The sequence below is a fragment of the Rutilus rutilus genome (assembly GCF_951802725.1).
Source record: "Rutilus rutilus genome assembly, chromosome: 3".
In the NCBI taxonomy this organism is placed as follows: domain Eukaryota; kingdom Metazoa; phylum Chordata; class Actinopteri; order Cypriniformes; family Leuciscidae; genus Rutilus; species Rutilus rutilus.
Window position 1 is genome coordinate 16011655 of NC_140211.1, and position 15647 is coordinate 16027301.

Genomic DNA, 15647 nt, shown 5'->3' on the forward strand with positions numbered 1-15647 from the left:
TATATAAGGAGAAATGTCTTAGGGGCAGAATCCCGGACAGAGATTAAGACTAAAATGGCCCTTTAAACCAGGTTAACAGAAATCTGCTTTCTCTGCCATGGCTTTAAATAGTCCTAGATTTAGTTTAGTCCAGAGTTTAATAAGCTGATTTCCTGGAGGAAGACTAGAGTTACTCCAGGACTAAATTGAGGCTTAAATTAAACCTACCAGGAGGCAGGTTTAACTTCAGATTAACTTTGTGTCTCAAAGAAGACACATGCATTACTTGGACACACACGCACACACATACATATACATATACAGTATATATATGAATATATTATTTTAACATTTAATTTAGTTTTAACACAATTGTATCGGGTTTCTAGTTCAAATGTGATTGATTCATGTTAAACTGACTTGAGATGGTCACTCTTTGACTTCACTTGATGTTTTCATATTGAAATATGTTTCAATCTAGAAACCCAGTCATACAGGACATTCACTTCCCATCATGCTTTCCACAGGGATGAATTGAAATAAAGTGATTTTTATTATTTTTTTATTAGCAAAATGAGAAAACGGAGAGACTTGTTAATGTTTAATGTTCTATTGTTATGTTGGTATTTAAAAGTTTCTGTTATGTTAGTATTTTTTGGGGTTACCATTGTGTTGAAGTGTTGAGCCTGTGCTTGGACCGACGACCTGCTACCAAGAATTATGTTTGTATTAATAATAAAGTAACCACTATGGTAGTACTCTAGTCGAAACCAGTATTGCTTCTAGGCTGCCAACACTAAACACCACATGTGTAAAGAAATGTTATAGTAAGTTTGTTATGTAAATCACAGGAATAAACAAGAAGCATTAATTATTTGCATTAGTTATTTGAATAATTCATTTTAAATGAAAACCATTCATTGTTAATGAACACCATTGATTCTAGTTGTAAATCGTTGATTTTTTATATATATATATATATATATATATATATATATATATATATGTGTGTGTATGTATGTATATAGGAATGAAAGAAAAGAAATGCCGGATCATTACAATCGTTACAAACAGATTTCCCCGCATTTCTTTTCTTTTATTCCATAGCTGGTGTGTGCAGATTATTTAGCTTGCTTAAAAATAATTTTCTAGTAAACATTTTTTGATTGCAGTCTTTTTCTGATGCCATTGTTTTCCTTGGATTTGCTTCTCAGTTCCATGCAATTTTAAGCTTTTTTTGGTTCATTCCATGTTTTATAGGCAACCTCTGTCATGCTAATTCAGATTAGCACAGTTGGTTTTAATTTAATCTCCATAGTCCAGGTGAAACTACTCTGTACTTAATCTGTGTTACAGAAAGCAATTTTTCAAGACACAATTAACTATTCTAGATTAAGGCCTACTCCTGGCTTAATTTAAACACTGTCCAGGAAACCGCCCCATTAAGTATTGCATAATACGTTCATATTTAACAAAGCTATTTCTATTTTTTTCTAGTGATAAAGTATGTTTACAAGCTGTTTAATTCATAAAATTTAATTAAAATGTATTAACGAATTAAAACTAAATTATTTAAAACTAAATCAATAAAATGATCCCATGATGGAACTCCTAAAAGGTTCTATATATGAAGCACCCGACAGAACCCTTTAAGATCCCATATAACCTTTTAATTCCTTTTCTTAACAGTGTACAGATATGAATGATGCCCCAAATTATGCTGCTGTTTTCCTAAGGGATTAGATTAACTATTTTCATTTTATGGACTATATTCATCTATTGTTTTAGAACACTGAATCACAAAAGATTTCATTTGGCTTTTTTCTAAACTAATCAACAACAAACTTTTAATGTCAAAATGGAAACAAACTTCTACAAATATTGCCACAACACTGATCATCAAAAGGTTTATTCATACTACAGTAAATTATTTGATCGATTGGCTGTGGCAGTGATGATTTGAATATTTATGAATACTTATAATCTACAAACAATTGAGTCACTTTGTATGTTTTCACTTTGACATGAAAATAATTATTTTTCCTGCTCATCAGTGTCTAAAAAGCCAAATTAAGTCCACTGTGATTTAATTCTGTAACCTAACAAAACAACAAAGAGTCTGAGGGGGTGAATGCTTTTAAAGGCCAATTCACACTGCACCAACAGATGGCGACCAAGTTCTCAGATATTCAACGACCCTACAAATGCAAATTTAACATGTTCAATCTGTGAATACAAGCGCCAACCAATGCCAACAGACGCAGACTAGGGTAACGCACTGATTCGACAAAACCCGGCGAAGTGTCTGTTGCCGTTGTTTGCATCTGTCGGTGAAATGTGAATTGTCCTTAATAGACACTGTACAGGGTGGGATCCTTCGACATGGACCAGATCAACCTAGCAACCCTCTAGCAAAGCCCAAGCAACAGTGTTACTTGCATTTGTACAGACAAGCAGAAACTAAGTTACATGATAGTCAGAATTTGTAATGAAGGAATATGATGAATAGAAAGTTCAAAAGAACAGCATTTATTTGAAATAGGAACATTTTATCACAGTGTAAAAGTCATCCTTGTAAAAAAAAAAAAAAGAAAAAAAAAAGTCCTTAATAAAAATATACTATTGTGCTATCTTAAACATTCTTAATTTTGGTTTGGAGGTCTCTTACAATAGGTTTTCCAAGGTAAAAAAACAAACACTTTCATTTACTCATAATAAACATTGCAGCTCTACTCTCACAGTGTCTGACACGGTTTGATAAAGGATTTAATCTCTTAATTTAATCCTCCTTTCCAAGAGCCTACTCTGCTCTGATTGGTCAGATGGTCCATTACCATATCTAAATTTCAGCTCCAGACAGTGACACGAAACAATAACAATGGGACCAGTTTTACTGTATCAATTCCAGCACGAGTCCTCATCCATTGGAAGTTCATGCAAAATGGATCTGCTTTCACAGCGATAAAAAACAGCGTCTTCTCGACATGTCAACATCATGAACCAAACTCTTTCAGGCCTCCGCTAGAACATACAGTGTTTGAGGGTGGGTCAAAGTAGACCTTGTTCAGAATCATTTCTTTCTTTTAGGAGACAATAACTTTATTTATTGTGATTTTTGATCTTCAAAACTTGGCAGACATTTTACATTAACTAACAGCTATATTACACGGTAATGAAAGGTAATATTCAAAAAAGCATAATAGGGGCACTTTAAAAGTGAACGTGAGAGTTATTTTTTTTAAATTCGAAATAGTTTTGCTTGTTTTAGTTCTAATACCTGGAAACATCTGAATAAAGCAACAAGGGAATGTCCTCAGATTTTCTCTTAAGTTTACATTTATTTAACAGTCAAAACAAACGTGTCAATCTCCAATCTTCAAGTCAGGTCCGGTTTCCCTCTTGACTCAGTCTTGTGGGGCAGCCATAAAAGTTAAACCTCTCATATCAGATCTCACACGAGTTGTGGACCATTGCTCAGGGTGAAGAACTCAAAGAAACAGAGACTTCAAAAGCCAGGAAGTGAATCTGAGATGGGAGACATTAAGCCTGAGGTATGAGCTTATCCCTCCTCAATCAAATCGTATCTCAATGGGATCCTTGTACATCAGCTGAAAAGAGAGGAGCTCCATTTAAACTCAGACTTCTGCTGTGAATGATCTCCAAGACAAGGCGTCTCCACTCCTCCTACGTACCTGACTGAATGGGGAACTTCCTCTTGTTTAATTACAACCTTTAACCGAGTTCAAAGGGTGTTTCCAGACGGTTAGACGTGGATTGAAATGGGACGGGAGGAAATACAACAATGATGATGCTGCACAGTGTTTTCATTACATTATTCCTCATTTTTAGGCAAATATCTATTTTGCTGCAATCCCATAAGCACATTTGGCCCATTTACCCAGCTAAATAATTCATAATGAGCTTCAAAATGGCAGGGGGGAAATTAGCCGTTTTGTCATTATCAGTAGTTTTTATGTTTAAACAAATCACAATTTGAAATGGATAATTTCCAGTATTGCAGTATTTTTTTTTTTCAAACCATGTTTTTGGAAATTAAAATAAAAAAAAAAACAGCAAAAACCAAGCAGCCTAAACAAAGTTAATTTGTGCTTACTTTTGATCTTGCTGATTCGACAAAAAATGTGTGTATCTTTAACCATGACGTTGAAACGTGCAAAAAGCTTGGTGTAAAAAGGTTAATGTTAATGTAAAAAACTCATACTTGTTTTTAAGACTCTACACAATCTAGCTCCTCTTTATCTTTCCAGTATGTTGTTGGTCTACACTCCATAGACCCCTGAGATTGGAGAATCAAAATCTCCTCTGTTTTGCCAGGACAAAATATAAACATAAGGGTGACAGATTTCTCCAGAGTGGGTCCCAAACTCTGGAAAGTTCTCCCTCTCTCTGATAGATCTGTCAAATCCATTGGCTATTTTTAAAATCAAGTTAAAAACACAACTTTTTAATACTATTTGGGAACTCTCACGAAAGGGTTTCAATTGCTACTATGTCTTAGTGTTGTTTCATTGTTTTAGATTGTGACTTTGGGCAACACATGTTGTATTAAATGGTGCTAATTAAATTAAATTGAACTAAATTAAATTAAATTAAACTAAATTAAATTAAATTAAATTAAATTAAATTAAATTAAATTAAATTAAATTAAATTAAATTAAATTAAATTAAATTAAATTAAATGCGGCTCTCGTTTTAACATTTTAAAATGCAAATGTATCACATTGTAATATTGCAAACACAGTTTTAAAGGTAGGGTAGGTGATTTGCTCCAAAAACATTGTAATTTTAACACTGTATTTTTGAAGAGATGGAAACCTGTGATGTTATACTCGGACCAGTTCGTGACTCGAATTTATGTGATTCATTGGCAACACTATTAACGCCGGAATGAATCTGCAGCAGTCAGGTAATTGTTTATGTTCATTATTATTGTAATGTTATGCGCTTTGAGACATGAGGTAGTTTAACGTTGTCTCTCGTGACGCTTATGTTTGCTCCCTGCTGTTCATGTGTTCTGAAGGAGGCGTGGGTTTGGAGACACTCTGAAGGGAGCGTGGGATCCTATGCTTTCAAAGAGAGCTTGGAATTGCTAGCCTCTCCGAAAACTGCCTACCCTAACTTTAAACTATTTTCTAAGATGAAAAAGTCTGTTTTCACTGCTGGTGGGGCACAAAGTGGGTTTAAGTTGATATTTGTGAGGTCATTGCTTTTATTACTGGGTCTATGTGCGATTATCCAGTGCTGTTATGCCAAATGCTCACATTTGACAGATACTCACCAGACTTTACTTGGTTACTTTAACCCTACTACCAATCAACTAAAGACCATATACAGTCAAATAACTGGAGAGCTGCATCATGCAAGTGTTAAATCAGAAACGAAGACGTGGAACAGAAATAGAAAGTCTGCTTATCTTACGCGTCTTGACATAGAGGCCCTTGCTTGGCTGCCGCCTCAGACTGCAAGTTTTTCACGGTTGATGTCAATGTTCCCCTGAAGGAACTGGGCCACCCATACAGAAAGACGTCCGCTCAAACTCATCATTCTAGGGATACCATTCCCAGTTGCTGTATAATAGCACCACTGTGACCAAATTATTTCCATCATGCCCGAACAATTACGGCACGCTCCAATTGTCTGGAACTGAACAAACGGTCTTGAGGTAGCTTCTATGCTTGCAATCCGTTCTGGATGTGATGACGGTCGCATGGTATGCAAACACTAAAAAAAAGCATGACTCTACCAAGTGTGTTTGGAAACAGAATAGACCAATTTTCACCTGTTTAACAAAACCTCTGACAACACCACTACGCGGCGGGTGTGAGATCGTAATGTCACAGTGACTTTCACTCCAAGGCTTTGTTCCACAACCTAGTGGGCTGCCTACATAGTCAGCATTAATCTCCCAATGCAAAAGCTGTTCTATCCACCTTATTTCTTTCTGACTTCCAATTCATTAGCTGCTATTAGTAAATAACTAGAACAATAACTAAGTGCAGTAAACAGTGAAGCTGTATTCACTACAAACCAGCATGTTACATGCAGGTATTTTTTGATTGCATCAATCCGTGAGTTTTTCATTGCATCAATTGATTAATTTGAGTGTTATTACATAGTTAAAGACACCTAATATAAAGTAGGACCGAGTTGTCTAATATACCTTCTTTTGGCCAAATTCAGGCAGCATCGCATGCATCCTTCACAGAGAATGAATTAGAATTAGGTTAACACATGCAATTAATTAAAAAATATTCACCATTATTTTTGTTTAATGCCATTAACACATTTATTTAATATGACATTGAATTTTGTTCTGTTTTGTGTGATTCTGTTCATACAATTTGTCATTTTAAAATATGAATTTCCTGTGTGTTTGAATGCAGTTTGAAAAATATAGAATCTTCAGTTTTTTAAGCAATATAAGTAAATTATTTATGCTATGAGTGTCATGCAAACAAATCACAGAACCTAATAAATGCACAAAGCCCTTTTATCCCCTTAAAAGGGAACTGAATGTGTTAATTTAACTACGAAAACACGACTACTTCTGAATGTCTGTTAATGGAGAAAGATGCTTTTTAGGATGGTGTAGTAACAGTATACACCAACAGGGGCAAACTTAGCCATACTAGCCAGCCAAACCTTGACCTTGTCAAATATTATGCTGCCTTTTAAAATACCTTTTTGGTCAAAATGTACGTATATCGCATGCCTCCTTTGTAGAGAGAACTTTTCTTTAATATAAAAACACTTATTGTGTAAATATTGGTAAAAGTATGTAAGTGTTATTAAAAATGGACTATTGTAGTTTTCTTTTTTTCCATTAGCAAACTCTAATCTATATATTTTTTTATTGTCACACAGAGTTGTTGTCTATAGAGACGTTTCAAATCACTGGTGTACACTATCGTTCAAAAGTTTGGGGTCAGTAAGACTTTAATACTTATTAAGGATGCATTAAATTGCTCAAACGTGACAGTAAAGACATGTATAATGTTACAAAAGATTTCTATTTCAAATAAATTTGAACCTTTCTATTCATTAAAAAATCCTGGGAAAAAAAGGTAGCGATGGCTGTTTCAGAAGAACGAGAGTAGGATCCAGAAGCAGCAAACATTTATTCAAACAAACATAATAAAAGTACAATTATTATACGTAATAAAAGCCAGGCAAAACTGACAAATCTAGACACGTGCAAGGAAGGCAAACAAAACTGACAACAAGCACACACGTAACATTCATAGAAGGACAATACCAGAGGCCTATACCATGAATGTATGTTTCAGTTTTGTTTGCGCCAACCCTGGATCAGTTGTGAGCAAAGTGACACATGTCTGATGCTATAAAGTCACTCCCACTGTTTCTACTCCAAATTAAAGTTCACTACATAGCAAATCATTTTTAAAGACAAAATCATCTGGCTTTTAGCAAAGCTTATTTATAATAATAATTTTGTATTTAAATTCTGAAAATATTTTTCAATCTCGTAATATTCTGCAGAAGAAAGAAGTAAATCGCGTTGCTCCTCTCTTGGGAAGTGAATCGCAGTTTCATTGTTCCACAGCATGTGACTGGCTGTTCACTACTGATGTCATATCTAAACTCCTAATCTCAGGATCAAAACCTGAGATGACAGAGAAAGTTGATGATCAGCATCATTGGTACTAACAAAGCCTGACTGGACTGGACTGGACAACTCAAAACTAATCCTGTAACCCTGAGTTTGTTCAACTACCATCATGGTACAAACCCCAGACAAGAAATATGAGAAACACTGGGGTATTTATAGGGTGGCTATAGGAACAAACAATGGCAACAGAAAACACTTCAACATAAAATTCCAAACACAAAACAGGGAACCCGAGGCTGGGATCGTGACAATTTTACAATTATACTGTTTTTACTGTATTTTGGAAAAAATAAAAGCAGGCTTGGTGAGCATAAGAGACTTCAAATTGCAAATCTTACCAAACCAAAACTTTTGAACAGTAGTGCACGAGTTTTAATTTCTAATAGGATACTTATTAAATAGATACCTCTCTAAAAAGAAGAAAGCCATAAAGTTCACAATGTTGTAGTTTTGGAACACAGCTCAAGAGCAGATCACAGTTCAGTGTGCATTCCCCAGGCTAGAGAAGGGTATGCTGGGTGAATATGAGTCACCTGGCTCTGCTGTTGAATGGCTGAAATCCAAGGGATCAGGGGAGGGGAAGTGACACAACTATATTCAAATGCCCCACACAGAGAAATGTGAAAACGGCAGGTGGCCAGGACTCACGGATCGGCTGAGGTTCTGAGATCTGTTCTGAGTTTAGGAGAAATCAAAGTTACAATGATGAAAACTTTGGATTAAAAAGTCATGGAATGACGTTCTCAAGACCCAAAGGCATGTTTATATAATTGAGCAAACATTTATCTCTTGTTTTTGTGTTTCTCCATCAATGACTGAATACTGACATGATTATGTCAGAATGCTTAAATGGTCCATATCAAAAAGCTCAACCGATTTATAAAGAAGAAATTAGTTGTATAAGGGTGACCTGAATAACTTTAACACATAAACTGCATTTTATTTTTTCATTTACTGAAGAAATTGTAAGTGCTTGCCAATGTTAAGCTCACTGACAGGATTCTACTTTGTTCTGGGTGATTGTGTGACATGTCCTCCCATGGCTTAAAATACTTCTAGCTAAATTTAGGTTTTACAATACAATTTTGGGGATTTAAGAAAAAATCTATTTTATTTTTGAATATGTTTTGAGGTTTGTGTATATGTTTGGGTCATATTTCACCCCCCCAAAAATGAAATTAAAAATTAGAACCTAAAATATATTTTCAAGTTTTTTATGCTAAGGTCTCCTACAACAGTTTTACATGCATCAAAGGTAAAAAAACACTTTCATTTTCTCATAATAATCATTTCACATCACAACATTTTTCTATAACTCTCATTCAGTCTCTCTAAATCCCTTCTTTCCGCACTGCTCTGATTGGCCAGACAGCCCAGTCTGTTGTGATTGGTCTTCTGCTTACAGCGCATGTCAAAAACCAAACGACCATTACCATAACTGAATTTCAGCTCCGGAGGCTTCCTCAGGCCTCTGCGATTGTACACGCTGACAGTAACGATGGCATTGATTTTACCATATCAATCCGAGCGTGAGTCCAATAATGATACATTGGAAGAACTAGCTATTCAACCAGAACCTCCATTGCAAAGACGATTGAGCAGGACGTTTCTCAGCGACACGCTAATCAGTTTGATGTACATTATGTATGTCCATCCAATTTTTTGCAGTGCGCATGCGGGAACTTTTTCAATAACTGTATCAATAACAGTACATACGTAAGCTGAGCACTAACGTGAATGACTGATGTAACATTAAAGTTTGTAAAAACAAATCTTGCTCCATCCATATCATTACTCAAAGTAGTAAGACCAACAGACAATCTGCATTAATGGACACAATTTTAAGTAATAGTAGGCTTACAGAAGATTAGCAGAACTATTTCAGAAAGACAGACATAACGTGCGTTAGCTGGTTAGCCAGAGACCCACACAATATAAAACACAAAACTTTTGAACACCCGGTAGAAAATATATTAATCAATAATTAATCATACTTACAGGTTGTGATTCTGAGGAGCAAGTTGGTCCAAATAAAGTGGGTACTGTCCCATCTTTAATGGATAAGCGTTTTGCAAATCCCATTTAGACCTCATGGAGATTTGACTAAGAAGCAATCGTCAAAAGGTTATACTGCTGTTGTATCGATGTGGTAATTTTAACCACTGACTCTTCACATCCACATCCTTTGGAAGTTTTTTCAAAGAGAATTTGCTTTTGCAGAGCAGACAACAGCATTTTCCCGACATGTACACAACATGAACCTGCTACAGTGTGTACAGCGTTTGAGGGCGGGTCAAAGTAGACATTGTTTGCGAGCAGCCAATAAAAAGCACAGGCCAGCATTATGCAAATGTGTTACCGCGTTACGTATGCAGGTCACGGAAGTGAGACTGGAATTCCTGACGACTCGTTTAGGCGGTTCAGAGTCAATTCTTTCTTTTGGGAGACAATGGGTCTCATTCACTAAGCGTGCGTACGTATTAGTGTGTACGAACGATTTTAAGAACAAATCACGATTCACAAAAAATATTGTAATAAAATGTATTCTAAATTTACGAAAAAAATATAAGAACAACTGAAACCAATCGTACGCAAAAAGCACTTATTCTGCCAGCCTTATAATCGTGTTGAGAAGTTATCTATCTTCCTAACACGACTATAATTATATTGAAGTATGTTGCATTAATTGTATTAAATAATCCATATATAAAATTATATAATAATACAATTTAATTTTATCTTAATTTCATCATATACAGTTAAAGAGTAGGAAAAGCTGTGTTATAGCTTCATCTGCGAGGGTTCTCTGAATAACAAAGAAATATGCACATGAAAGGTTAATGAAAGGTCTGTTAATCTGGGTCTGTATAAAAGGTGTTTATTGTGAGAATGACACACTTGGCATTGCTCGAGGTTAGGGCAAGAGCGCGTCTGCAAACAGCGGCAAGTTTGATGAGAGTGGCGAAAGGCTGTAAAGAAAGCGTATGCGGAAAGCCCTTAAATGGAGATGCTTGGGCATGTTTTATGCAAATGACTAACCTCGTGCACACGGCCGCTCATTTAGAATACTCCAAATTCACAGAACGATGTTCATGTGGGTACGAACGTCTTGTGAATTAGGCGGAGATTTTCGTGAGAAGTTCTCCTGTGCGTACAAATACGAAATAATCCACGCAATTATTAGTGAATGAGACCCAATAACTTTATTTATTGTGCACTTTCGACTTTACAATTTTGCAGGCCGTTTACAGTCACAGACTGCTAGCCTATTACACACTGCATGAAAGGTAATATTCGACAAATCATAATGGGGCACTTTAAAAAAAAAATTTGAAAAGTATTACAAATGTTCTTTTTGAACTTAAAAATTTTTTTTTACATGTTTTGAAGAACGTTAAACTCGTTGGTCATTATGGGTGGTTGCTACAGTGTCGCTATACAGTTGCTGTTGCTGTTGTGCTAAAATCACTGTAACGTCCTTTTGTGGCTTAAAGGACTTTTCGATTTTGGCTTTTTACAGATTGCAAGAGATATTCCATTGTATTTTTTTAGGTATTTTACATTCCACGAAGAAACTATGAGAAGCATTCAACAAAAAAAAAAGAGCAGTTCAGCCAGACATACTCACCAACTGTGTCACAAGGCTCATCTTTGTGGACACAAAAATCTGTTCTAGAGAGAAAACAAGACCAGAGACACAGATGTTAGCTAATAGGAAAGGAAAATCACAAATAATGTTTCTGTCATATGTGACCCTGGATCACAAAACCAGTCACAAGTCGCACGGGTATACTTGTGGCAATAGCCAACAATACATTGTATGGGTCAAAATTATCGATTTTTCTTTTATACCAAAAATCATTAGGTCTTTACGTAAGTAAAGATCATGTTCCATGAAGATATTTTGTCAATTTCCTACAGTAAATATATAAAACATTTATTTTTGTGAGTGAATGCAGCACAATCGCGAACATAAATGGACAACTTTAAAGGCGATTTTCTCAATGTTTCGATTTGCACCCTCAGATTTCAGATTTTCAAATAGTTGTATCTCGGCCAAATATTGTCCTATCCTAACAAACCATACATCAATTGAAAGCTTATGTATTCAGCTTTCACGTGATGTATAAATCTCAATGTCATAAAATTGCTCCATGTGACTGGTTTTGTGGTCCAGGGTCACATATTAATTTTTCGCAGCATTGAGATTAAACAGAGAGCATATGTAGACTGTAGTCTCATCATATTTCCTGCAGTTAATCTCACATGTGTCAGAGATCTCAACAATAGCCGCTTTTCCACTGTCGGGCCAAACCGTTCTCTTTGCTTAACCGTTCCATTCCATGCCGATCCGGGCCAGCTGGTACTGATATGGTTTCATTTTCTGTTGGGTTCCACTCTTTGGAATGTAATACCATGCAATGCCAGTTGTTGCCTTGGTAACATATCAGTTTACTGATGGTATGAGATGTAAATAGCGACCGCGTTATGGAGGATGATCCGATATTTCTTAAATTTTTTTTTAATTAATTTGTGTTTACATCACTCAAATAGCCCACTTAGCCAGCTACAGAGAAACTGGTAGCCAGGCAACAGTGCCAACCATCCCAACCGTGCTGAGAACTCCGGGTCAAGAACGGTTTGTAATTGTGCCGTGCCGAACCATGCTTAAGTGAAAACATAACTGGAACCGTTCCTTACTGTTCTTAGAACCGTTCTGCCCAACTGTGGAAAAACGGTGTCTCAAACTATCCTCAGATACCAAAAGTCAGAGCTCCTAATATGAACTCCAACATTTTTCTCACAAGACAACTGACATCTGAGGTTAGATTGACACAAATAAAACATAACTGAGATGTTATAAAATGCATATCTGTGCACATTCATTTTCTTGCATATTAATTATGTATAAGAGAAAAACTAACCAGTTTCAAGACAAAGAAAAAAGCAAACATTAAAAGCAAAACAGCAAAAAAGATTTAGGAGACAGGGAATGAAAAGCTTATATAGAATATCTTGAGAAGTATATGTTTATCTGAAAATGTTTTGTGTTTGTTTGGATTCCTTTTGCCTGAACCTGACCTCTGATGGTTAAATAATGCCATGTGGGAAAACCACAGCGCTGTTGCTATAACTGTGTGCTCCTGGCTTTCCTCGGTTTAGGGAGTAACACTTCAAAATATCAGCAAATTAATCAAATCCAGCTCACGTCCTGCTCGACTCTTGAAACGATTTAGGTTTCATGAGGATTGAACCAGCCACAATGCTCAAGAGAAGCTTCAACAACCAGACAAGAGTGGCATGAACTCAACATGACACCAAAACTTCAGACAGAGATGGCAGTAGAGCGTTGCTGTGACTTCTGATGCATAAAACCACTAACTAGCACTCAAGACTGACAATCAAACCCACTAGGGTGAATCACACAAAGCTTGTAAAAGAACATGTCTGGGTTATACTTTACCCCAAAAATACATTTTGCATTTAGAAATATTTTTGTGGTACCTAAAAATATGTTCCAAAAAATATTTAACAAATAAAATAAAAACATTTCACTCCAAAAAAATGCATTTAAAAAAGTAGAACCTAAAAATATGATCCTAAAATAAATTAAATGATAACATATTCACCGCATTGTGACATAGATTCAACAAGGTACCACATCACGCAGTTGCTGCAGATTTGCCGGCTGCACATCCATGATGTGAATCTCCCATTCCACCACATCTCAAAGGTGCTCTATTAGATTGAGATCTGGTGACTGTGGAGGCCATTTGAGTATAGTGAACTCATTGTCATGTTCAAGAAACCAGTTTGAGATGATTTGAGCTGTGTGACATTGTGCGATGAGACCCGTCAGACCAGGCAACGTTTTATCAAATCTTCTATTGTCCAATTTTGGTGAGCCTGTGCAAATTTTAGCTTCAGTTCCCTGTTCTTATCTAACAGGAGTGGAATCAGGTGTGGTGATCTGCTGCTGTAGTTCATCTGCTTCAAGGTTTGACGTGTTGTGCTTAAAAAAAAGATGCTCTTCTGCACACCTCGGTTGTTTGAGTTATTTGAGTTACTGTTGCCTTTCTATCAGCTCGAAACAGTCTGGTATTCTCCTTTGACTTCTGGCATCAACAAGGCATTGAAAGCATGAAAATCACTTTTTTTTTTTCTTGCTTTTTTTGTTGTTGAAAATGCAGAATGTTTTCTGTGAGGGTTATGTTTAGGGATAGAGTTAGGGTTATGAGATATAATATACAGTTTGTACAGAATAAAAATCATTATATCTTTGAAAAGTCCCCATAAAACATGGTAACCCAGAATTTTATAGTTTTGAAACCCAAAATTGATAGTTTCATCCAGACTTGATTGATTGATGACTGACTGAATGACTGACTGACTGCAGATCAGTGCTAATAGTGTTTTGCCACTACAGCAGGGCTAATGTGAGTGTGCTGAGAATTATGTCAGAGCTCTGTGGTCCTATGGAACAAACAGAGAATGTCTAATAGCCAGGGCTGGGTGTGAAATGACAAACAGATGCTTTAGAAGGGGCCATTTTCCCACGTACCCATCTGATGACTGAGCAAGGTGCTGACAGCTTCACGTCAGCATCTGGGAACGAATCTATGTGAAGTTGCACTACACATACATCAGGGCTCAGGGTGTCTCTGGAGAAGTGCAGATAGACAGAAGAGGGCAGAGAGAGCGAGCGAGATGCAGAAAAAAAGAAAGAGACAAATGCAAACACCAAACAAGACTTGATGTCTGGATATCGTCCAGTTTCACTTACAAAAAGCAGCATTGGCCCCCCACTTCCTGACTGGCCTGAATTCAAACAGATTTGTCCCCACATTACATGCAGACAGCACAGCTCCTCCCCGCCACCAAAGGAAACCCATCTGACATCCAAGAAGATCTAAGAGACTTTGTTTGTTTGCTTTCTCAGCACAATGAGAGTTGCACCAAACATTAACAAACAAACTAGACAAGCTCCTTGCTAAAGCACAATTAAACAACCCATCGGGGTCAACGTCAGTTCAAGCAGAAGGTACCTTTGAATCTCTCCATAAGCAGGTGACATTTAGGATTGAAAAGCATTCCTGAGTCTAGCACAACCATGTTCAATGCCTCCAAATCTTCTAACAACAAAGAAGCTAAAGATGTCTGCTGTGCTTCCTCTTGTAATTGGCATTGGCAGGGCTGAACTCCAGCAGCCTCCAAGCCTGTAATTTGACTTTACCAAAACCATTTTTGAGCTTAAACAATGAATAACAGGTGAGGAGAGCCAGAAAACCAGATACTTCTACAGTGGTTTTAAACACTAAATTGTTAACAAATAACAAGCAGGGATTCTGATACCCAGTGTTGGGGAGTAACTAACTAAAAGCAGCAACCTCACTAACATATCTACATTACTTAGTAGAGTGACAGAAGATTAAATTATTTTTTAAATAGTTAAAAAGTTTCAAAACTTCCCAAACTACAAAAGTCATACTTATCTAGTTTGTTTCATTTAGTGTTTGTTCAATTATTTCAGTAATGTCTGTTTTTGGGCCAGATAAATACTGCTCTGATTTTAGAAATAAATGATCTGATATTCAAGTTATATCATTAATATAACCATGTCTACTATAATATTACATATCTTTAATAGTCAATTTCACATAAGGAACAAGAAACATCTGGTATTTATGCAATGGTTTTCCATCTTTTAGGCTTATTATTATTCATATAGCACCAAATGATGTTGAAAACTTGTGATATAATTTACTGGAAATTAACTTGTCCTGTTATCATTAACTAAAACTAAAACTACTAATTTGTGTCTCTATATATTTTCATAAGTCAGTCAGATTAATATAATTTAAGTTGAACCAAGTTGATTATACTATACAAATCGATTTTAAGACAGCAAGTTGAAATTAGTGTACATTTTCTACAGTGTAACTTTTTTCAAAAGAACACCTTGACTGTCTAGTGTTCTTTAAATTACGAGCAGGTTGTAGTTTTGGATGCCAGTTAC

General features: G+C 36.1%; 1 protein-coding gene across 1 annotated transcript in view; it reads right to left on the reverse strand.

The window, feature by feature from the left end:
- adamts17 (ADAM metallopeptidase with thrombospondin type 1 motif, 17) overlaps nucleotides 1–15647 on the reverse strand; it is a 138894-nt gene that overhangs the window by 94161 nt on the left and 29086 nt on the right. The window contains exon 7 of the mRNA XM_084406112.1: nucleotides 11259–11302. Within this exon, the coding sequence (XP_084262238.1) occupies nucleotides 11259–11302 (44 nt within the window). The remainder of the gene's footprint in view (nucleotides 1–11258; nucleotides 11303–15647) is intronic.